The sequence below is a fragment of the Choristoneura fumiferana genome, chromosome 22 (assembly GCF_025370935.1).
Source record: "Choristoneura fumiferana chromosome 22, NRCan_CFum_1, whole genome shotgun sequence".
Classification (NCBI taxonomy): domain Eukaryota; kingdom Metazoa; phylum Arthropoda; class Insecta; order Lepidoptera; family Tortricidae; genus Choristoneura; species Choristoneura fumiferana.
Genome location: NC_133493.1, coordinates 9,736,566 through 9,759,679, shown reverse-complemented (window position 1 = coordinate 9,759,679; position 23,114 = coordinate 9,736,566). Strand labels below are relative to the sequence as shown.

The window sequence follows — 23,114 nt, the reverse complement described above, 5'->3', positions numbered from 1 at the left end:
CGAGAGATTTGCTTCTTATATCCTTTGGCTTTCATTCTGCGATAGAAACATAAAATTGGGCTAGCTCTCAGTTATTTTTTTTTATTTTTATTTTTTTATTTGTTTATATTCATAGGATAACAACAGTCATAAATGTAATACAAGGAACATACAACATGGTTTACATCATAACAGGCCAATAACAGCTATCCATTAAGTTCAAAAATCTTTGTCAACATTGTGGAAACATTCACACCAACACGCCAGCTCATGAATTATCTCTAAGTATTATAAAAAATAGTATAGTTGATAACAATCTGTTTTCTCTGCCAGTAAGTAGCTAAGTTTAACAACGCATACATGAGTGTGGTTATTTACATTTCCATCTATAAGGTATAATGATTACTACTCTTATTTATTGTACTCATTAATTTATTATTAGTATTTATTGTTAAGCTTGTTCCTTGCTCTTGTGAATTTGCTCCACCTTGCAATTTGTAATAAAATAAATAAGGCTAGGTACTATGGAATTTGGTGCCCCTTTCAAAATTGAGCCCCAATGCGACCTCTAGAACAGTCCTTCCTTAGTATGCCTCAACATCATCATCATCTACAATCCTCAAGCAATGTCTGCCAAATTTCAAGTCCAGTGGTTTAGACTGTACTTTGTCTGTCAGTCTGTCACTCAACACTTGTAGATTTCATAGAAGGGCTGGGAATTTTAGGGAACTGAGTGCAAAATTAAGGCTCAAGGCAATGAGTTTAGGTAATAAAGTAGACCTCTAATGCAAAAATATGTACAGGACTGTTATGAGGACACTTGAATTTTTCTAACTGCGTCAAAGGATGAAGTTAGAAGGCCACAAATCAAAACGGCATTCAACATTATTCAACAAAAGAAAGAAATCAATACATCACAAATTAAAAAAAAACTTGAGTATCTTCTTCTTGCTATTTAATTAATAGGCTTGCCTATTGAAATGAATACGATATTCAGGCTCATAACTAAATTTATAGTAATTGTTTCCGTACATGCCGGCCAAAAAAAGGTACGACAAAATCTAGACACGCTAACAAACAATTTCTCTATTGAATGCAAAATAAACGTTGGTTAAAAAAGACTAGCGGCGCAATGAGGTTTATTTAACTATATTATAATGCATTGAAGGAATATTATGTTAATTTATTAAATATAAGGAAATAATCGAGCATGGCCCACAAAAATAAACGTGTTACTAACCTTTTCTTCTTTATAAAAGGATCCATTACTTCAATTCGTCGCTTTGACATTTTAAAACATACACATTTAACACAGGCTCCTACAATTGCAGTATTATTTTAAATATTTCGATAATAAAATACTGAGAGAAGCTAACAAAATGGCGACCGACACACGGACGGAACGACAGTTTTTTTTTTTAAGATTACCATACCATACCAACAAACAAGCTCCTTGATTTGATACCAACCAAAGAAACCAATGTTTATGGTTTGGTGTTGCCAGTATCATGGATTTAAGGGATTTTTGCACGATACGGCACTGAAGTTTTTTTTTGCCAGAAACTTTATTCCGCTATTTATTTACCTGTTTTCCACTGTTACACAATATCGCACGACATTACGTAGGATAGTGAATGGGTCTCACTAAAGCCAGCAGGGCTACTAAGGAATTCGTAAATTGAAGTTCTTATCGTACCGTCCCGCCAACGCTTATATGAGTGAAAGGGACGGTACTATATGAATGAACTTCGATTTTATTATTTCATAGTAGCCCCTGCAGGTGACGTTATTGGATGGAATAAAAAAAAAAGTAGGTATGCCGTTTCTTTACACAAAAGTGCACAAACAAATTAGTGTTGAAAGAAATAATTTTATTTTAATGGAGACAGCATTTCATTCATTCTACTAAATGTATTCACAATATTTATTTTATGGCCAAATAGCACGTATAAATTAAAAAGACTGTATAAAAGTGTATTTTTTTTTAGATATATGTTGATTAAAAATTAGGTACAACGTACGAACGACGGAACGTTTCGAGACGACAGAAAATGTCAGAGAATTGTCAGACGAGAAGAGAAGGCAGGCAGTCACAAAACTGCGTATTTTGAGTGTGTGCCTTTTACTTCATAAATTACCATAGTATTAGTGTTATAACAGTGTTCAATTCAATATATTTATAAAACATAAGTAACGGAATAGTTGTGAAAATATAGTGTACCCGTAAAATGGACTAATAATAATAACACGAACGACCATCATAATAAGCGATTTAATTAAATAAGTTGTATTTATTTTGTAATTCGACCACAACACCGTTGAAAATTATCCTGTTTTAATAGAGGTAAGTCCGTTATTATAAAAACATGCGTTAAATATAAATTCAATTGAGTTATTTTACGTTTTTACAGTCGCGAAGTTCTTTTAAAACCAAGATGGCGGACGCTCATGTCTCTGATTTGTTTATTTATTTATAGTCTAATTTTGGGATTTTATTGCGGTCTCACTGACATTTACGCTAAATTGAAAATTCTAGTGCTAGGGGACAAAGAAGTTTTGCAATGAGCTTGAGTCAGGGGTCAACGAACTTGTTCAAACTTGTACAATGACAGTAAAACTTAGTGGATAAGTTAAACCTAGTTTTCAAGTCTAAAATGTACTAAATAAATATTTACTGATTTACCTTTTTTTATGTCCCATAAAAACTGGCTGAGATGTAATAAAAGAGAACAGTTTTATTTTTTAATTGTTCTTATGTTCGTCTACTTTAGCAAAAATTATACTGGTTCTGGCTCCCTGTTTAGTATGTAACCAATTCGCATGTAGGCCGACAGTTGATACATTTTAACCAACATCAAAATAGGTGGAGGGAGGTACTATGTTCAACTATGTTTTTTTTAATGTACATTCATCAATTACTCCACTAATTGTGCAGCTTTTTTATTAATCTTATATTTTATTTCTCATTTCTCAACAAACAAACGAAAAAGAAGTAGACCGAAAGAAAAATCGGAAGATACTGGATATACATGATTTACTTCATTCTGCATAGTTTTCTAGCAATTTCATGCTTTTTTTGTGGAAAATTGACAATTGCATGTATCCCTCAATGTGAGATCAGATTAGATTCTGAGATTCGGTTCAACCCTCCCTCCCTGAATACTTCACGTAATTAATGACCCCCTAACATCTGGAAATCTTAACTACTAAAGTCAAGTTGATTTACATTAAATTTTATGTGTGTGTTCTTCATCTAACATGGAATTTTGGTAATTCCCCTAGATGTTAAACTGCAATATTTAATGGTTTCCGTGAATAATGCAGCTGTCTTGGTCATTTTTAAGTATAAACAAACTAAATTGTTCAACAGAACTGACTGACTCATGGTGACTCAGTCGTCGAACACACTCAATTGAAGCGTTTCCAAACACTAAAAGCTGGAATAATTGCAAAGCTTAAATGTTTTAATTACTTGTTTAAGCGAATGAATGAAAATAAATACTATATTATAAATGACCAGTGTGGTGTCAGATTTGAATTACACCTCTCCATTTCTCACGTGGATGTTGTAAGAGGCGACTGAGGATATAGGTTAAGGTATACCGTAGGCAACAGGCTAGCAACCTGCCACTATTGTACCATTATTGTCAAACTTATTAAAACCTAAAATTGCTAAAAGTGTCTCTGAAGCGGTAACGTTTCGTGTGCTCTGCCTACCCCATTTGGGAATACAGGCGTGATGTTTGTGTGTTGTGTGTGTTTTAAATGACAAAGTTTGCAAGTGTGTAAATACCCTACAAAATATTAAAAAATATGAAATACCTACCAGCTGTTGCCTGCGACTCTGTCCGCATAGAATTTGTTTATTGCTATCCCTTGGGAACTATGCCCGGGATTCAAACCATCATCAGTATGCCGAATTTCTTCTAAATCGGTTCAGTGGTTTAAACATGATGAGATGAGGTAACAAACAAACAGACGGACTTACAAACTTTCGCATTTATAATGGGATTCTGTAATCTCTCAGCAGCTTAGCAAAGGTTTGATTAGCACGGAGCGCGTAATCGAAAGCTCTGTATGCTCCTAATGTGTACCATTAGCTAGCAAACTAATTGATGTTAAGTGCCACAATTGGAGCACAAGTCTCTAAGCACTTGTTTCCTGTATCAGCTGATCAAGAATGCAGTTTCTTTTTCCCAATTATGGCTGAATAGGGTTATAAGTTAAAAATATACCTCATTGAGTTTCTTGCCGGATTCTTCTCAACAGAGGTTTTTCCGAACCGGTGGTAGATTTTTTTTGACATTCATAAGTGCTTGTTATAGCCTAAATTGAATAAAGATATTTTGACTTTGACTTTGATGGCTATAGACCAGATTAATATGTAACTTTAAAAGGCTCGAATATGCATGAAAATTGACAAAATAATAGATAAAAATTAATAATAGATATTTGTATGAATAATACGCATGTTTGGAATGTTTGGTCTTGGGTGTTTAATATGTATTTAAGTATGTATTTATATTAGCCATAGTACAAGCTTTGCTTAGTTTGGGACTAGGTCAATGAGGGCTATCGTTTTTAGCCTCACTAGATGGTGCACTGTTGCGTGAGGTTTAAGTATGGCTTTCAAAGTCTGTTATTACAGGCGTGAAAACAAAGTTTAGATTATAATCATATTTAATACACCTTAAAACCGAACCATAAAAATATTGAGCATGCCACAGTGTTGCATAGTCCCCGTTTTGCTCGGAAAAAAGGGAGGACAAAGGTTTCCAAAAGACAAAACAGTCTCAAAACACAGACATTCATTGCCCCGGAACGCATATTTGCCATAATTTATTTCAGATATAGCAAAATATTCACAAAATTATTCTAATTATAAATAAACCCGCGTAGCTCACTCAAAAACTATGAGATTTGACATTTCGGTGACCTCACTCTACACTAGCGCCTCTAGTGGCGAATTCATACGCGATAGCTTTTATTGGTGTCAACTGCCAAGTGTCCCATGATGTTTATTATTTATATATTTTATTTATTTATGTTCAACTATGAATTTCAAAAACGAACACCCTTATTGTGTCAGGGTTTAAAAAATTATGTTCCATGCATGCATTTCCTATTCATAGGTTATCTTCATTGTTTACAGATGACAGTTCGCTGGGCGAACTTTCCTTCGTGATACCAGGATACAAACATGGGCCAGCAGACTTCTAGAAAGAGTGAGTATTTGATTATTCTAACACACTACATTGACATTGGCCAAATTGTCCAATTTATAAGTTAACGGAATAATAATTCACGAACCAGGAAAGGAACTTTTTAGACAACTTGCTACTTGGACTTGCAACAAAGTCAAAGTCAAAATATTTTTATTCAATTTAGTCTATAACAAGCACTTATGGTACTATTCAATGGAAAAAATCAATTGTGTAAACAAATGTGGTGACTGACATTGACACTTGACTGACGACTGGCTGACTGACTGACTGACATTGGCTCTAGTGATGTGAAAGCTCTTTAAGATACTTCAATCAGCAGTAAATAATTATTTTGAATTTACTCATATTTCATTATTTAATGTTTTCCCTAAGTTTAATTTTTAAAATGGCGAATCACGTATTCTCTTAGTCCTGTTCAAGAGTCATTCACAATGTTTCCATGTCCCTTTTAACTTAAAATGTTTAATAGCATTTTCACTAAGTTTTAGAATTATATCTTCAAATATATATACCTAACGTTTTTTTCCATACAAACTTACACTCCCTTTTATACCCCTTTAAGGGTAGAATTTTTAAAATGGTGAAACATGTATATCCACTTATATTTTTTGACGTATATTTTCCCCAAGGTTTATGATGGAGTATTTTAGAATTGAAAGGGTCAGTTAAAATATGAATTAATTTAGATTTTTTGCTGCTTAAGTAGCGTAGTAGAAAAAGGCAACCTGAGATATGTGTGCATAGGAGAAATTTGTATCTTGACTCCTGTCCAACGGTGGTGTAGGGTTATAGTACGCAGTACGGATTGCTGAGGACCTAGGTTCGATTCCCAGCGCTGGTCTCTTTTTCTGGTTTTTCTGTGCATCCATGTCTCAGTTTGTATTTTCGATATAATTTAGAAGAGGCATTTTTAAATTTACACAAGACAGGGAAATGAGAGTAGACACAGGGAAGTGATTCAAAATGATTTTTTGGTCCAACAATGGACTCCACAGTAAATATGATACTAGTAAATAGAAATCTACATAATTTCTACTATAATACTCTTTTATCGTCCAACTAGTGTTTACCCGCGGCTTCGCACACGTAAATCATTAGGTCCAGCAGCTGAAATACGGGGTTTTTTAAAAATTGCCGTGGGAATTCCCGAAAATTAAATCGTTGTTTTCATTGACATTACATTAAAAACAATCATGGTCAAATTTCATGACTCTAAGCCCAGCGGTTATTAGTTCGAAATTTTATCCCTATCTCGAGGAATATCGAAATAAAAAGTAGGCTATGTTTTATTCCAGATGTCAAACTATCTACATACCAATTTTCATGACTCTAAGCTGAGCGGTTGTTATTTCAAGATTTTATCCCTATCCCATGGGAATATCGGGATAAAAAGTATCCTATGTTGTAATCCAGGTTATCTAACTTTTCGCCAAATTTCATCCAAATCCGTCCAGCCGTTTCAGCGTGAAGAAGTAACAAACATATTCACTCACTCACTCACTAACTTTCACATTTATAATATTAGTAGGATTAGTAGGATATAGTAGGAAGTAGGATAGTAGGATAGGATTAGAAACCTTTATAAACCTTCATTAAATAGTGTAACGTAACACAAATAATTAATATCTATGAATAAATTAATTTGCAGAGCCAGCCATAATTATCGGTAGATAAGGTTGGTTCAGTCAAATAATTAATTTTGTTGGTACAGCACTAAATTTCCAGAGACTAGACCGACCATAGACCAACTTCGGTGAGGAAAAAATTATCATGTCAATTTGACAAATATAACGGATTTTCGTCTTCCAATTAATTCTATAAAATAAACATATTTACACGATTATTTAATGATAAAATGATTGTTAAAAACAGTGGTGAGCTCATTGAGATGTGAATATGATCGGGATTGGCGTTCAAATGTAAGCAACTACGGAGTAATCGTGAAAAAATGCTTTGTTTACACAATTGATTTTTTCCATTGAATAGTATACATATGAATGTCAAAAAAAAATCTACCACCAGTTTAGACAAACCTCTGTTGAGAAGAATCCGACAAGAAACTCAACAAGGTATATTTTTTTAAAAACATATTTACAATATTATTAAATGATATACATACCTCACAAGTATTAGCGACGGTGCGGGGGGAGCCGCTCGTATGCGTCGACATCCCGCCGGACGCGTTCCACGGTCTGTGTTTCCGATCCGAGTATAATGGTGTGTATGTTCCAGGCGGGGAGTGTTCGTGCGGCTGCGGCGGCTTCGAACGGCGCCGCTACGCCGAGTCCCCGAGCAGCGTGCAACGCTACGTCAGCGCCGTCACCGACAGGTGGGTCCTCTGTCATCATCATCATCATCCCAGCCTATATGCGTCCCACTGCTGGGCACAGGCCTCTCAGAACGAGAGGGCTTGGGCCATAGTTCCCACGCGGGCCCAGTGCGGCTTGGGAACTTCACACGCACCATTGAATTGCTTCGCAGGTTTGTGCAGGTTTCCTCACGATGTTTTCCTTCACCGCACTAGCTCGTGGTAAATTTCAAATGTAATTCCGCACATGAATTTGGAAAAACTCAGAGGTGCGAGTCGGGGTTTGAACCCACGACCCTCTGTTTGAGAGGCGATAGGTCAAACCACTAGGCCACCACGGCTCTCCTCGGGTCCTCTGTGTTAAGCCGTATTCGTATATGTCCAGGAGAATTAACAACTTTTGTTGTTGCAGGTGCCATCAGCCAAATAAGTGGTGGTTGGGATTAAGTATGGCTTTCAAAGTCTGTTATTACGGGCGTGAAAACAAAGTTTAGATTAAAATCATATTTAATACAACTTAAAACCGTACATAAAAATATCGAGCATGCCACAGTGTTGCATAGTCCCCGTTTGTTTGGAAAAAAAGAGAAGACTAAGGTTTCCAAAAGACAAAACTGTCTCAAACACAGATATTCCAATGAATATCTGTGTTTTGAGACAGTTATGCGCAGTTATGACAGTTCCGGGTCAATACCCGGAACGCATATTTGCCATAATTAATTTCAGATATTGCAAAATATTCACAAAATTATTCTAATTATAAATAAACCCGCGTAGCTCACCCAAAAACTATGAGATTTGACATTTCGGAGACCTCACGCTACACTAGCGCCTCTAGTGGCGAATTCATACGCGATAGCCCTCATTGTCCCGTGATATTTATTTGATTGTATTTGTGGTCAGATGGAGCGGGCGCGAGTGTTCGTGCCGGCGGCGGCGCGGGCGCGGGCGGCGTCCCGCCTGCGTCTGCACGGCGTACCGCCGCGTCAGCGACGACAGGTGAGACCACTGCCGCTGGCTAGATCATTCAACAAATCCTCCGTGTACCATCAGCCAAATAAGTGGTCTATCAATTTTTAAACCAAGTTCCTATCAAATGGATATGTCGCTAAAGTCGAACTTTCAAGTTGACACACACGTTACGTCGATTGGCATTATTGTTTTATGACGTGCAAACGATTATCAACCTTAGGGTGGTAGACCACATATTTGGCTGATGGTACAATCATAATCATCATCCCAGCCTATATACGTCCCACTGCTGGGCACAGGCCTCCTCTCAGAATGAGAGGGCTTGGGCTGTACTTACCACGCGGGCCCAGTGCGGATTGGGAACTTCACGCACACCATTGAATTGCTTTGCAGTTTGGTGCAGGTTTCCTCGCGATGGATTCCTTCACCGTAAAGCTCGTGGTAAATTTCAAATGTAATTCGGTCGCCCAGGTACTAACCCCCTTATTCATAAACGACAATCAAACCTATTTTAGTTAAAATGCCGCTAAAATTCGTTTGTCCTTATCTGTCACTTCGACATTTGTATTTGTTGGAAAGGGACAAAGCATTTGTTAGTTAGCATAGGCTTGTTAAGTTTTATGAATAAGGGGTAAATATTTAAGCGCAGCTCCCATACAATGATGTGATTTTTTTGCCGTTTTTTTGCTAATGTCTAATGAATGTTGTATAGATGGTACGGAACCCTTCGTGCACGAGTCCGACTCGAACTTGGCCGGTTTTATTTTTTTATTTTTATTATTATTATTTTTTTTATTCGACTGGATGGCAAACGAGCAAGTGGGTCTTCTAATGGTAAAAGATCACCACCGCCCATAAAGATCTGCAACACCAGGGGTATTGCAGATGCGTTGCCAACCTAGAGGCCTAAGATGGGATACCTCAAGTGCCAGTAATTTCTCCGGGTGTCTTACTCTCCACGCCGAAACGCAACAGTGCAAGCACTGCTGCTTCACGGCAGGATTAGTGAGCAAGATGGTGGTAGCAATCCGGGCGGACCTTGCACAAGGTCTTTTGTCAATCAAACAAGAAATTACAAAGATGGAGCATATTTTATACTGACTTTCTGAGCCTCAGCTATATACTATTTATAATTTAACCTCTGACCATCGTTTCAGACTGGCTGCGGTTATAACGCTGGGCGCTAGAGATTTGCGACGCGAACTGGACACCATTGTCTTAAACGCAGGTAAGTGACGAGGAGTTGGGAACGGCAGAGTTTTAGCCGGTGAGAGTGCGGTACCGACTGGGTGCCTGCCTTTCGGCGGTATACTAAAAGAAAAATAGCATATTTTGGCGGCAAAATATGTACAGTCGAGTTCGTAAACTTGTGAGCAAATTCAAATCATTTATTCAGTACATAGGCTGCAATGGGCACTTTTACACGTCATTTTTTATACTACCAGCGCTTTCGGAAAGACCATCATTGCCAAGAAGAATGCGCCGCAAGAAACTTGGCAGATAGTATTTTTTTCAAAATAAAATATTTAAAAAGTACATTATAAAATCAAAGAAGAAATTACAAAAAAATAATAATAATAATACAGGGACGTTCAGTGGAAGTGTAGAAAGCTTCCACTGTCATAAATAATAAAAAAAAAAACTGAAATATACATTTCAGGTAAAATCAGGCAAAAATTTCATCAAAATTAAGTGAACGGCGTAGAAGCGTGTTCAGATATTTTTGATCAAATTTTTGCTCAGAAGTTTACTAACTCAACTGTACATCAATGAAACTTTGTTTATAACTTTATCTGCCGAGTCCTAACAAAATTCCCTGTAACAAAAGCCCTTTATGTCTCGCGAAATATTGATCCTATAAGTATGGGTATGGTCTCAATCGATTCACCGCAAAAAAATACATAGAAAATGACACAGTCGCCAAGATTGTACAATTTGCATTTTTGTTTAATTTTCGCCCTGCTCCATACCCCATGGGTAGGACCCCTAAATTTTGGTAGGACTCCGCAGTTCCTCATTTCTAGTGTCAAGATATAAACCCAGCCTATATACGTTCCACTGCTGGGCATAGGCCTCCTCTCACAATGAGAGTGCTTGGGCAGAAGTTGTAGTGTCAAGATAAAGTTATAATATAAACAGTTTCATTAAATAAATAATAAAAATAAATAAATATCACAGGACAATTCACACCAATTGACCTAGTCCAAAGTAAGCTTAGCAAAGCTTGTGTTATGGGTACTAAGCAACGGATAAATATAATTATATAGATAGATACATTCTTAAATACATAGTAAACACCCAAGACCCGAGAACAAACATTCGTATTTTTCATACAAATATCTGCCCCGACACGGGAATCGGACCCGGGACCTCAAGCTTCGTAGTCAGGTTCTCTAACCACTAGGCCATCCGGTCGTTCATTGCCAACAAACTGTCATGCAGTTTGGCAGATAATTTCTTTAAACAATGTATTCTGTTATTTGAGAAAAAAAAAAAAATTATGCACATATTTTGCCGCCAAACTGTCATATTTAGTCTTACCTTTAGTCTTATCTTAGGACCACAAAAATTAAAAAGGAACACTTCTCGCAATGACCACTTCTTGAAATGTCCATTTCTTCAAATGACCACTCCTTTGAATACCACCTCTATTTTTTTTTTCTATTATTTCTAGATGGCGACACGGTACGCGATAATTCCACGGCTGAGGTTTACGTGCTCTCCGTGGCCGCGAGACCGTGAGTGATCTTTATATACAGGGTGACTCATTTAGATCGGGTGTTAAAAATAAAGTTGTGTTAAATACTTGTGATATCATTTAATAATATTGTAAATCTGTTTTAAAAAAATATACCTCGTTGAGTTTCTTGCCGGATTCTTCTCAGCAGAGGTTTTTCCGAACCGGTGGTAGATTTTTTTTGACATTCATGAGTGCTTGTTATAGCCTAAATTGAATAAAGATATTTTGACTTTGACTATGACATGAAGATCTGTTCTTAGGAACCACGTCATCGCTTTTAGTAACAAGAAAACTGCTTTCATGCATTAAATTCTGATTGATTTGTAGCATTATTGTATCTTTGTAATCTAATTATTTATTCTAAGCAAATAAAGAATTATTACTATTTATTATTATTTACTTTAACTCAGTTCGGGAATCGAACCCAGTCGTTTTGAAAAATAAAACTTACATCAATAGTAAATTTATTAGGTTATTGTAAACAAAAAATACACAATTAATGGCACAAATAAATTACAAAATTAAATTGTATTAAAATACAAACAACATGGAATTAAATTATAAATTAAATTAACTATTTAAAAAAAATATACAAAATAAGAAACGTAAATTAAAAATAAACTAAAACAACTACTACAAACTAAAAACAGAATAAAATAAATATTTAAGGGGGGCTCCCATACAGCAAACGTGATTTTTTTGCCGTTTTCTGCTAATGTCTAATGAATGTTGTATAGGTACGGAACCCTTCGTGCGCGAGTCCGAGTCGCACTTGACCGTTTTTTTTACGCTAGGACTTATAGCGCTATAATTATTATGTTGCAGCGACTCGGAGTCCTCCCAGGAGTGCCGGCGGAGCGAGCTGACGCAGGCCAGCGACGGCTCCATCCGGCTGCACCCTCACTTCCAGGCACGTATATAAGTACTTCCTCCCTGCTGCCAATAGGCTCGGACCTAGCTTCCTATAAATGATTGGGTCAAGCAACTATTTAGTGTTGCTCGTTGCTATGGTAACGTCTCCTGGGTCACTTATTAAAAGTATCATTTTATGGCGTACAAATATTATGAACTAAAAGTTAGTTGTGTTTGTGTGTTTTAAGGCAATTCCTTCATGGCTCAACTCCTAAGCATGCTAATAATAATATACTTTAACATTTTTCTGACAAAATGTATTAGTATCATTGATGTCTCCTGAGTCACGACACAGAATACCACTAATAAGTTGATTGACCCAAATAGTCTAGTCGGTCACATATTTTCTTTTGTCGATTAAATAAAAAACCTTCCAAGAGCGTTTTCCGTGGCCCGCAAAAGGCTTACTATTTCAACTTTTTCTTGTACCTCGTCGCCATGGTTACGTCCCAAACCATGAGTCTATATGCTAAGGCAGTTGTCTCACCGCGGGGGAAACGATTGGCTATCGACTATTTTCTCGCTCAAGAAACGAACAAAAGATATAAGATCCTGTGTGAGTAAAAGAGACATATATATTAATAGTTGATCGCTGGCGGTTCACACTGCCGGCGAGAACTCGCTCTTATATCTTTTGTCGCAGCGACAAGAGCTATAAAACTCGCTGAGCTATAAAACTAGCTCAGCCATACTCGCTCAGCCCTATTAGCTTGGCGCCCGGCTCAAGCGAGTAGAGCGAGTAATCGCCCGTCGTGCTCGAACACTCGCTTTTCACTGCTCGCCCACTCTTTTCTAGTTACTCGCTCTGCTCGCTTCTCGCTCATCGTCGGCGGTGGGACAAGTGCCTAAGTGTAGTTAAAATTATAAAATTATCGAGCTTACATTTTTGTCGTAGTTATACAAGCCCATTATTTTATGGATTATCTCTTAGGCACATTAGTAGCATAATTAAGGAACGCTGTCACTGTTGTCTCTTGGACAACGGGACAGAATAAAAATAAAGAATGAAGACGTTTAAGAGCAGAAACGACTGATAGTTTAGGTTCAGATAGTTTAGCCTTCGATGTTAGGTATTTTTTTGTGACAGCACAGAAAATGATAAATGTCAATCTACTTGAAAAAGTCGGAATGTTGTCAATTAAAAATAGATACAGCAGATTTTGGTGTAACGATGGTTTCGGTATTTTGATTTTCGATATATTGACTGTCGATTATTTTATTTGTAGTGATTATGACTGTTCGGCATTATGATTTTTCGGCCTTTCGGCTGTAGGTATTTTGATCTTTGGGATTGTAGTTTTTCTGGCCAAATGTATTTTCGGGATTTCAAACTTTCGGCCATATATCCATTCGACGTTTTAATATTCGGCCTTCCGTCCATAGGTCATGTGAAATTTGGTCTTTTTTTTTCGGTATTATAATACATACCCGCCAACAAGAAACCATAGTTTCTCCAAGTTCGCGTATCGCGTCCGTCCATAGTGTCTGTCCGCCATTCAGCTTGGATTTAGAGAAAAACAAATTATTTGCAACGAATATTTGAGAGAGAGAGAAACATTTATTTACACATATTCGATACACATAAAAATACATTAGATGGAGAAAAAAAAAGACTGACTAAGAGTGACTTGTTATTTAGTTATAATATTTTTGTTTAATTTCAGGTGGTGTGCGGGGGCGAGTTGCACGCGCTGTTGTTGCGGGGCCCGCTGGCCGCCCAGTCGCCCGCCCCCCGGCCCCCCGCGCCCACCAAAGTGCACACGCAGGTAACTGTCGTCACCATCCCAGCCTAATACCCTCCCATGGGGACACCCACAGCCCTCTGATTTACTGTCATTTAGTGCAAATGGAGAATGGACAAGTCGAAATTATACGTCAAAGGAGAAAAATGACAATTTGAAATAGATCAACAAGGAAAATCGACCATCTTGAATACATATAGTCGAAAATTTAATCTTGTCCCATGGTAAAATTGTCAAATTTGATGTACGCCGAAAAAAAAAACTACTTGTACTTACGTACACTCAGAAATATGACTTTTTATGCTCTAGTGCATAAAGAAAAATCTTCGTCTAAGACCAAGGTCACAGTATAACAAGTTTCCGTACAGTAATCCGACGGAGACGTCTAGACAGAGCAATCGTGCGGGGCGTGAGGGGTGAGACGCGGGTGGGAGGAGCCCCAGCTGCATACTTCGCCGTTCTTAGCAGCTTGGGACAAGTCTTTTAGGGCTACCGCGTTTTTTTAGAATTTAAATTTATAATACAATTTATTATGGTGCATACGACATGTACTGTGAGTGCGTGCAAATCTTCATCTTGCATGAATAAGGAACTAAGACTTCATCATATTTAAATTCAATAACTGAACTTTAAGTCCGTTAAGTCTAGAAACCGAAAGTATTTGTCTATGAAAGTATATTTTGTAGAAAAAAATGTTTTTTATTTCAAAAATAGTATATATTTTGTTACTTCTTACCCAAGTAAGCCACCCCTAATTCATTTTGTTTTATATAGTTTCGCAATACCAATATGTACCGATTTGTAAAAGACGTTCCAAATTTTAAATTGGTGACAACCCTTCCTTACTTGCCTAAATACCTATACAGGCTGCGGTATTGCTCAATTTCAAAGGCGTCGGCCTACTGTAGGGAAAACTTGTTATACTGTGCCAAAGTAATCAGGTGTCAACAGCCACAAACAAAAAAAGTTTCTACATACATATATATTTTATTTAATATTTAATTTATATAAAAATAACTCAATTAATTGTTCCAGGTGGACTACATACATTGCCTGGTGCCGGATCTGCAACAGATCACGGCGTGCTCCTTCTACTGGGGCAAGATGGATAGGTACGAAGCCGAGCGGCTGCTGGACAATAAGCCTGAAGGTAAGCTTAACAACTATTGACTGACTGACTCATCAACACGCAGCCATGACCCTTGGACCTAAAGCCAGACGACAATACTAGTCTTCAACTAATGTGTGTTGGTGTCGATCAACTTTCTCTTGTTTGTTATTCTGTGCCGTTGTCCAAGAGACAACAGTGACAGCAGTGGCGTAGCTAGGTAACGTAGGGCCCTGGGGCAAATAAAAAAATGGGGCCCGCTGCTATCAAAACTGGTAAGGTTTTTTGAAGTAAAATCATTATATATACAAATACTTTAAAAATGCTAAGCAACTTTATCATCAGCTATAAAGCAGAATTTCGAGGGCCCCCTGAGCTTGAGGGCCCCGGGGCACTGCCCCGCCTAGCCCCTTGGTAGCTACGCCACTGTGTGACAGTCTTAAAACAACTGATTTGATATATATTTTTTTATTCAACTGGATGGCAAACGAGCAAGTGGGTCTCCTGATGATAAGAGATCACCACCGCCCATAGACACCTGCAACACCCGGGAGACTGCAGATGCGTTGCCAACCTAGAGGCCTAAGATGGGATACCTCAAGTGCCAGTAATTGCACCGGCTGTCTTACTCTCCACGCCGAAACACAACAGTGCAAGCACTGCTGCTTCACGGCAGGATTAGCGAGCAAGATGGTGGTAGCAATCCTACCACCTGCCCATTGGCCCATTTTAATTTTGAAACTCTCAATTCCAGGCACATTCCTCCTCCGCGACTCGGCGCAGGAGGACCATTTATTCTCCGTCTCTTTCCGCAAATACGGGCGGTCGCTTCACGCGCGCATCGAGCATTATCAGCACCGGTTCAGCTTCGACTCGCACGACCCGGCGGTGTTCGCCGCCACCACAGTCACCCGCCTTATAGAGCACTACAAGGTATGTATGTATATGTATGTATGTAAACTCTTCATTGCACATAAAAATAAAAATACAAATACACATAGAGGAGAACAAAGGCGAGCTTATCCCTAAAAAGGGATCTCTTCCAGCTAACCTAGTTAGGAGAAAACATTTACGTTTACATATTTTTTACAAGGTAAGCTTAAAGGTGTTTGTCCACCGGCTAGGCGAGACGACACGAGGCGAGGCGAGAATAGGGATGTTGACGCCATCCAAAAATAATTCGAAAACACGACTCCAGTAAAAAAACGCTTTGTTTTATTAGATTAATTTTCGATTAACTGCAAAATTAGATTTTTTGTTCATCATCATCATCATCCCAGCCTATATACGTCCCACTGCTGGGCACAGGCCTCCTCTCAGAACAAGAGGGCTAGAAGGATTTTTTGTTGCTTTAAAACAAATAAATAGTTAAGATTGGTTTTTTGGAATCTTTTTGTATTTTCGAATTTCATAGTAGCCCTGCAGCAACAAACAACAAAACACCTATCGCGCGAAGCGTGTTGCTGTTGCATTCCCAAAAATTTCAATTCTCGTCTCGCCTCGCCGGTGGAAAAGCACATTGAATTTATACTCTATGTCGGAAGCAATACGGTTTATTTTTACAACAACAAATATTTCAATTCAAGTCTCGCACATCCTCGTCAATGCTTACATTTCCACGAATATGCGCAATTTGCAAATCAATTTCGTCTCGTCAATCACCTTAAGGCACTTGTCCTACCGCCGAGCGAGAAGCGAGTAGAGCGATTAAATAGAAACGAGTGAGCGAGAAGCGAGTGTAGTTTTGTCGCTCGACTGTATGTTATAATTTTTTTTATCTACATGCATATCATAACTTCCCTATTATATGTTCAGAAACGACTATCAAATGGCCTTTATTAAGAAACCTGGTATCTGCGGGTGCATCTTAATGTTTACATTAAAGTATCGGTAATACTTTTTTTAACAATGCATATCTGTACATAAAACTTATGTCATGCATGTAGATAATAATTATTATTATAAATAAAACTTTAGTTTATTATCTATTATTTAAGCTTTGGTAGTACTTCAAACTAGTTATCAGTAACACTAACTTAAAAATACAGGCCATATCTGAACATATTATAGAAAACTTATGACATGCGATAAAGTTATGTATGCGGCTATACATAATTAGCATTAAAACACTCGTGTGATCTTATTATGAAACTCGCTTCGGCTCGTCATAAAACCACACTCGTACTTTAATCTCATTATCATTAACTATTAATTGTTAGTGTTGTGTGATGTATAAAGACTTTAAATAGTGTACTCCTCGCAGGACCCGACGTGCGTGATGTTCTTCGAGCCGATGCTGACGGCGCCGCTGCCGCGGACGGAGCCCTTCTCGCTGCAGCAGCTGGCCCGCGCGGTCATTGTCTCGCACACCAGCTACGACGGTAAGCGGGATGTAGCTTGCTGACGACGAACCTGCTAGTTATACTAAATCCCCATGGGAACTGCCTAACATTACGCCGCAGTCTATTACTATAGTAGATTGATAACCAAGGGTGGAAAGTTACCCATTCCACCCGAGATATTTCTGGCGCTCGAACTAAGTGAGAGCGCCAATAGTTCGAGGGGAAATGGGTGATTTCACCCGAGTTAGACACTCTACTTTTCATTTCGACTGTGAGGAAAGTAAAATAATACAAAAGAAATGAGAATAATAATAAATTGAATTTACTTATATCCAACCTCCAACGGTACCTTTTGGATTGCCCACTTGCCACGGCCGACTATTAAAAAAAAATCGAGTTGGTCACGACCAAGGAGCTATACAAAAGTGGAGGTTGAACGCCGAACGAAGAAGTTTGACCTTTATTACTTACTTACTTATATGTTCCATCTCTTTCTTAACCTAACTAAAGAAAGAGATGGAATATGTTCGTGACGTAATAAAGATCAAATTTCTTGTAAAGTTCCAGTGTTGTAGGTATATAAGCTCCTTGGTTACGACGTGCATCTAGATGGCCAGGCCGAAACGTGAAAAAAAAGTGTCATTGACGTAACTCAATTATCTTCGCCTCCGTGGCTAAACAAAAATTTAAAAAAAAAATTCTTTCCACCCTAGAGATGAAAATGCAATTTTCCACCCGGCTAATCTACCCATGAAAATTAAACTTTACGAACAGGAGAGATGAAAAATATCATGTTACGCAAAGCTCTGCGCAGGGGGCGACACTAGCACAAACTTTGTGGTAGAGCCTTACTGTAACCGCTTGCTGGCTGAGCTACGAATGGGCCGGCTCGACCGGGTTAGTACAGTCACCAGCACCAATATCTGACACAACAAGCGTGCATAAATATCTGATACGACTCTATTTCTAGGGCCGGAAGGACTTGTCAGATATTTTTGCACGCTCCGCTGTGGCAGATATTAATGCTGGTGACTGTACCACACTCCCACAGAATACCGGCGTGAAATAGTAGTTTTGCTATATTGCATTTCGATACAATTTATGAAAAGTGTAAACAAAGACGCCATTTATCCGACCACAGACATTCAATGATGTGAAAACCTAGAACCTATTGCAAAATAATTAATCTGTTCAGTAAATCGATTGATTTATTAATTGAATAGATCAAAATATTTTTGTCTATTTTATTATTTACAATACTTCATCCCAGCCTATATACGTCCCACTGCTGGGCACAGGCCTCCTCTCAGATCAAGAGGGCTTGGGCCATAGTCCCCACGCGGGCCCAGTGCGGATTGGGAACTTCGCACGCACCATTGAATCGCTTTGCAGGTTTGTGCAGGTTTCCTCACGATGTTTTCCTTCACCGCAAAGCTCGAGGTAAATTTCAAATGTAATTCCGCACATGAATTTCGAAAAACTCAGAGGTGCGAGCCGAGGTTCGAACCCACGACCCTCTGCTTGAGAGGCGATAGGTCAAACCATTAGGCCACCACATTTACAATACTTGATTTGATTCAATTATAAAAGCAGTAACTATTTTTTTAATTTTAATGAAAGTGAATAATAATCGCTTATTCATCCGCGCATTAATCGATTTTTAAAATGTCAAATTTTCCACCATCTCTACGCTAGTCTATGCTACTACAGGATAATACACATGTTTCAATCAAGAAATAACGCCAGATTTTGACGAAGATTTCTCAAATGAAAAATAAATATTGAAATCAAGTGAATTTTGGTAAAAAAATGAGTAGACATCTAGTTAAAAGACACGAATTATAGATAAATGGGTTATTGATTCGATCCAGTGGGTGTTTATACAAGAATTTTGATGAAATCGGTTAGTTTACACTTTTAATAAATTGGATAGGCATAACGTATACCGTGTTTCGTACAGTGAGTGGGAGATCCGGAGGCCCAACGATATTCCCTTACATTGACAAAATTGAAATAAGTTCATGATTCAAACCTCATCGGTACCTTATAGTCCAAAAAATTGTACATCAAAAAAAATACACCGACAGACAGACATGGCGGAACTATAAGGGTTCCGTTTTTGCCATTTTGGCTCCGGAACCCTAAAAAGCCGTGGTGGCAGAGTGGTTTGACCTATGGCCTCTCAAGCAGAGGATCATCGGTTTAAACCCCGGCTCGCACCTCTGAGTTTTTCGAAATTCATGTGCGAAATTACATTTGAATTTTACCACGAGCTTTACGGTGACGGAAAACATCGCGAGGAAAACTGCACAAACCTGCGAAGCAATTCAATGGTGTGTGTGAAGTTCCCAATCCGCACTGGGTCCGCGTGGAGCATTTAAGGGTTACATTTTGGATGTTCATATGTGTGCCCCAATATATGTATTCTGATCGTGAACCAATGGTAACCCGTTCCCAGGTGTGGAGAAGCTGCCGCTGCCGCCGCGCATGCGCGCGTACCTCAAGGAGTACCACTACCGGCAGCGCGTGCGCGTGCGCCGGCTGGAGCCCGAGCTGTTCGCGCACATCTCCTAACGCTGACGGTACGCCATCTAGTAACCAGTAGGATGTTATATACTCGCACTTCCTGGTCCAAACGGACCCTAACCCGTAAAACAGGGTAGCTATCATTATATCGAAAATTGTTACCGTCGATTTTCATTTCATCGAAAACTATTCCACGAATTTCATTACATTTTTTGTTTTCGAATCACTTAATCTTCAGTTCATTACTTTTTATATAATCGAAAAACTTTTCATCGTGTAGTGTAGTGTAGACGACCAGATGGCCTAGTGGTTAGAGAACCTGACTACGAAGCTTGAAGTCCCGGGTTCGATTCCCGTGTTGGACAGATATTTGTATGAAAAATACGAATGTTTGTTCTCGGGTCTTGGTGTTAATATGTATTTAAGTATGTATCTATCTATATATTATATTTATCCGTGCTTAGTACCCATCACACAAGCTTTGCTAAGCTTACTTTGGGACTAGGTCAATTGGTGTGAATTGTCCCGTGATATTTATTTATCGTAAATCGTTTAGAATCTGTCTCAAATCTTAGCGTAACGATTCATCGAATTCACCTGTCATAGAATTATCAAATTATCGAAACATTATTCACAGACGATACGTCCTATATATTACATTGTAATCTATTTTATGTGTGTGTGGCTGCGCCCACACGACTCGTACAACAGATTAATAAAACAGTGCATTGCCATTACCGGCTAGTTTGCTTGTCTCCTGCACACCGACGTAACAATTATTGCCACTAACAATGTTTCATCGCGGTCACGTTTCATCGAACGATGCATTTGTTGTTATTGCAGCACGTTTAGAAAATATATTGCAGTCAGTCGTAAGTTAATACATAATTACCCTCTATTTAAGAATCCAACGGCAAAGATCATTTGTGAAGCAATATTATCCGGGCTGCTATAAAAAAAAAACCTAACATCGAAGGCTAAGTCCCGCCTTAGCCCTCTGAATCTAACCTATCCGAGTCGCTTCTGCTCCGAACAGTCTTGCTCGCTCGCTTCGCTCGCTCGCACAAATCAAGTGATTTTTTGCATTTGGCACGCATGATATTATTTATACCACCTAATAGTCAATTAGTGTTTCGATGAAATGTATTGTCATAGAAACGTATTATCAAGTATAGTAACAATGGTGAAACGATTTTCTGTGTTATAAGAGTTTAAGGAACTGAAACTTACGATGAACCAAAATTATAGTAAAGGCGATTCGATGAACGACTATGTCGATATACAAATAAAATGATGAAGTAAAATTCGATGAGTTGATTCTTGTGTAAAAGGTAATTCGAGCAATTGTATGAGCGACGAAACCAAGTTCGATAAATGATTCCTAAGTGATAACAAAATTCTGCGAATAGTGTTATGGGAAACGACAATCGATGAAACAATTTTCGGTAAAATTATGGATTACCCGTAGAATATGATAAATTATTAAGCGAGAAATATTGTCAACCTATTGGCTATGTGCGAAGCGGGTGGTGGGGGTACAGACGACGATCGCAGCGCTCGACATGGCAAAAATTGGAATTAGGATGACTGTCTGTCAAAATAGAAGTATTTCAGTACAAATCAAAGCAAAGAAACGGGTTATGACTGTTGTTAAGTTGTTCATCATATTAAATATAATGACCCGGATAACTCACGTCCTTTAATCGAGTTTAGCTCGACATGTTTCGGGCTAATCCGTAGCCCTTCGTCTTCGGGCAACGCGACTCAGCGGCTGCTGCAACACGCGCACTGCGCGCCGTCGCTCTGCTCGCGCGACTACGAAGACGAAGGCTACGGATTAGCCGAAACATGTCGAGCTAAACTCGATTAAGGACGTGAGTTATCCGGTCATTATATTTAATATGAGTGAGTCTCACGGTAGTTTCATGTTCAAAGTTGTTCACTGCAAAAATAACGGCGGAAATAGCACACGTTAACTTTATTTTCTCTTGATATATGAATAAGAACAACGCTTGCTTTGTTCCAGATGACCTGGCCTTGGGGAAACTTAGCGGTGCAAGCCCGGGTGCGAACCCACGACCTTGCCGGTTGGGCTGGGAATAAAGTATTTTAACTGTAAATATTGGTTAATTAATGCATAAGGTATAGTTATGGTTTGGTTCACGGAGGTACTCATAGGTAATTATTTATATGGAGTGTTTTCATTTTGACCGTAAGGTCGTATCGTCACTACTTTAAAAAAAACTCGTAACTCAAAAATCAAGATTTTTTTTTCCAGTGAGATTTATGAATATTAATTCTAGGGACAATTTTGTTGTCACATTGATTTGAAATAAGAAATTAAAATACGAGGTAAATGCACTAAACTCAAAATGTACGCTACACGCAAAACGTAACCAAAAGCAAAATCAGGCCCTTTTACCACGAAGTGCCAAGTCCGAACTTAGTATCTTGCCGTCCCGGTCCCGCTGACACTTATATTATTTAATACGAGTGAGAGGGACTGTACAATAAAAGCTTCGATTTTCGAATTTCGTAGTAGTGGGGGGGCTACCCCCCAGAGTTGGGCAAAATGTCATCGACTAACGATTGAGATTAACCTATTTAATCGCGATTAACGATTAAAAATAACTATTGATTAATCTTAGTCCTAAGACTTTCGATTAATTTGGTCAAGTTTAAATTAATCGTTAATCAATAACTACCAGCGAGCGACTAATTTGTTAATCAATTAATTTTCTCTCGATTAATATAAGGAATAAATAAATTTTATTTGTAATAAATATCACACAGTATACATACTAGAATGATCTTCCAAGTGAACAACACATGACAAGACATATTTATTTTTGTAACGCGCGTGTTCCATATTTTAATCGATATTTAATCGTGACATTTAGTCGATTAAAATGACGATTGATCAATCGTTATTCAAATACTCCGTCGATTGATTTAATCGCGACTAAATTACGCAATCGTGATATTTTTTTGACGATTGATTAGGTTGATTAATAAATTAATCGATTAATTGCCCGTCTCGAGCAACTTTCTTCTTATTTAAGATTACACTCCTGTCGGTGCAGCCGATGAATGGCTCTCCACTTCTTTCTACTCGAAGCCTCCTTAACCCCCTTATACGGCAATGACGGCTACCTTCATGTGCGTTGTGTACGCAAAATGCACAACGCATATGGTGAAACACGGGAAACGTACGAAAAGCAAAAAGTTAATTCGGTAATGTGCTTTTTGTAGGTTCCGCG

At 38.3% G+C, this 23,114-nt stretch overlaps 2 protein-coding genes across 3 annotated transcripts in view; one reads left to right on the top strand and one right to left on the bottom strand.

Moving 5' to 3' along the window:
- Window positions 1-23,114, bottom strand: part of Rcd6 (Reduction in Cnn dots 6) — a 60,108-nt gene that overhangs the window by 25,412 nt on the left and 11,582 nt on the right. The gene's annotated exons all lie outside the window — the stretch shown is intronic.
- LOC141440312 (uncharacterized) lies at window positions 2,017-22,851 on the top strand. The gene is made up of 13 exons (XM_074104795.1): window positions 2,017-2,323; window positions 5,132-5,204; window positions 7,437-7,533; window positions 8,416-8,511; window positions 9,642-9,712; window positions 11,159-11,222; window positions 12,050-12,134; window positions 13,801-13,902; window positions 14,914-15,028; window positions 15,741-15,919; window positions 17,250-17,367; window positions 19,787-19,910; window positions 21,881-22,851. The coding sequence occupies exons 2-12, from the start codon at window positions 5,180-5,182 to the stop codon at window positions 19,900-19,902; spliced, it is 1,068 nt and encodes a 355-aa protein (XP_073960896.1). The 5' UTR covers window positions 2,017-2,323; window positions 5,132-5,179; the 3' UTR covers window positions 19,903-19,910; window positions 21,881-22,851.

Coding starts and splice junctions, on each gene's coding strand:
- LOC141440312 (XM_074104795.1), top strand. CDS start 5,180: ATGGGCCAGCAGACTTCTAGAAAGA. Junction 5,205..7,436: donor CCAGCAGACTTCTAGAAAGA/GTGAGTATTTGA, acceptor TGTATGTTCCAG/GCGGGGAGTGTTCGTGCGGC. Junction 17,368..19,786: donor CTCGCACACCAGCTACGACG/GTAAGCGGGATG, acceptor ACCCGTTCCCAG/GTGTGGAGAAGCTGCCGCTG.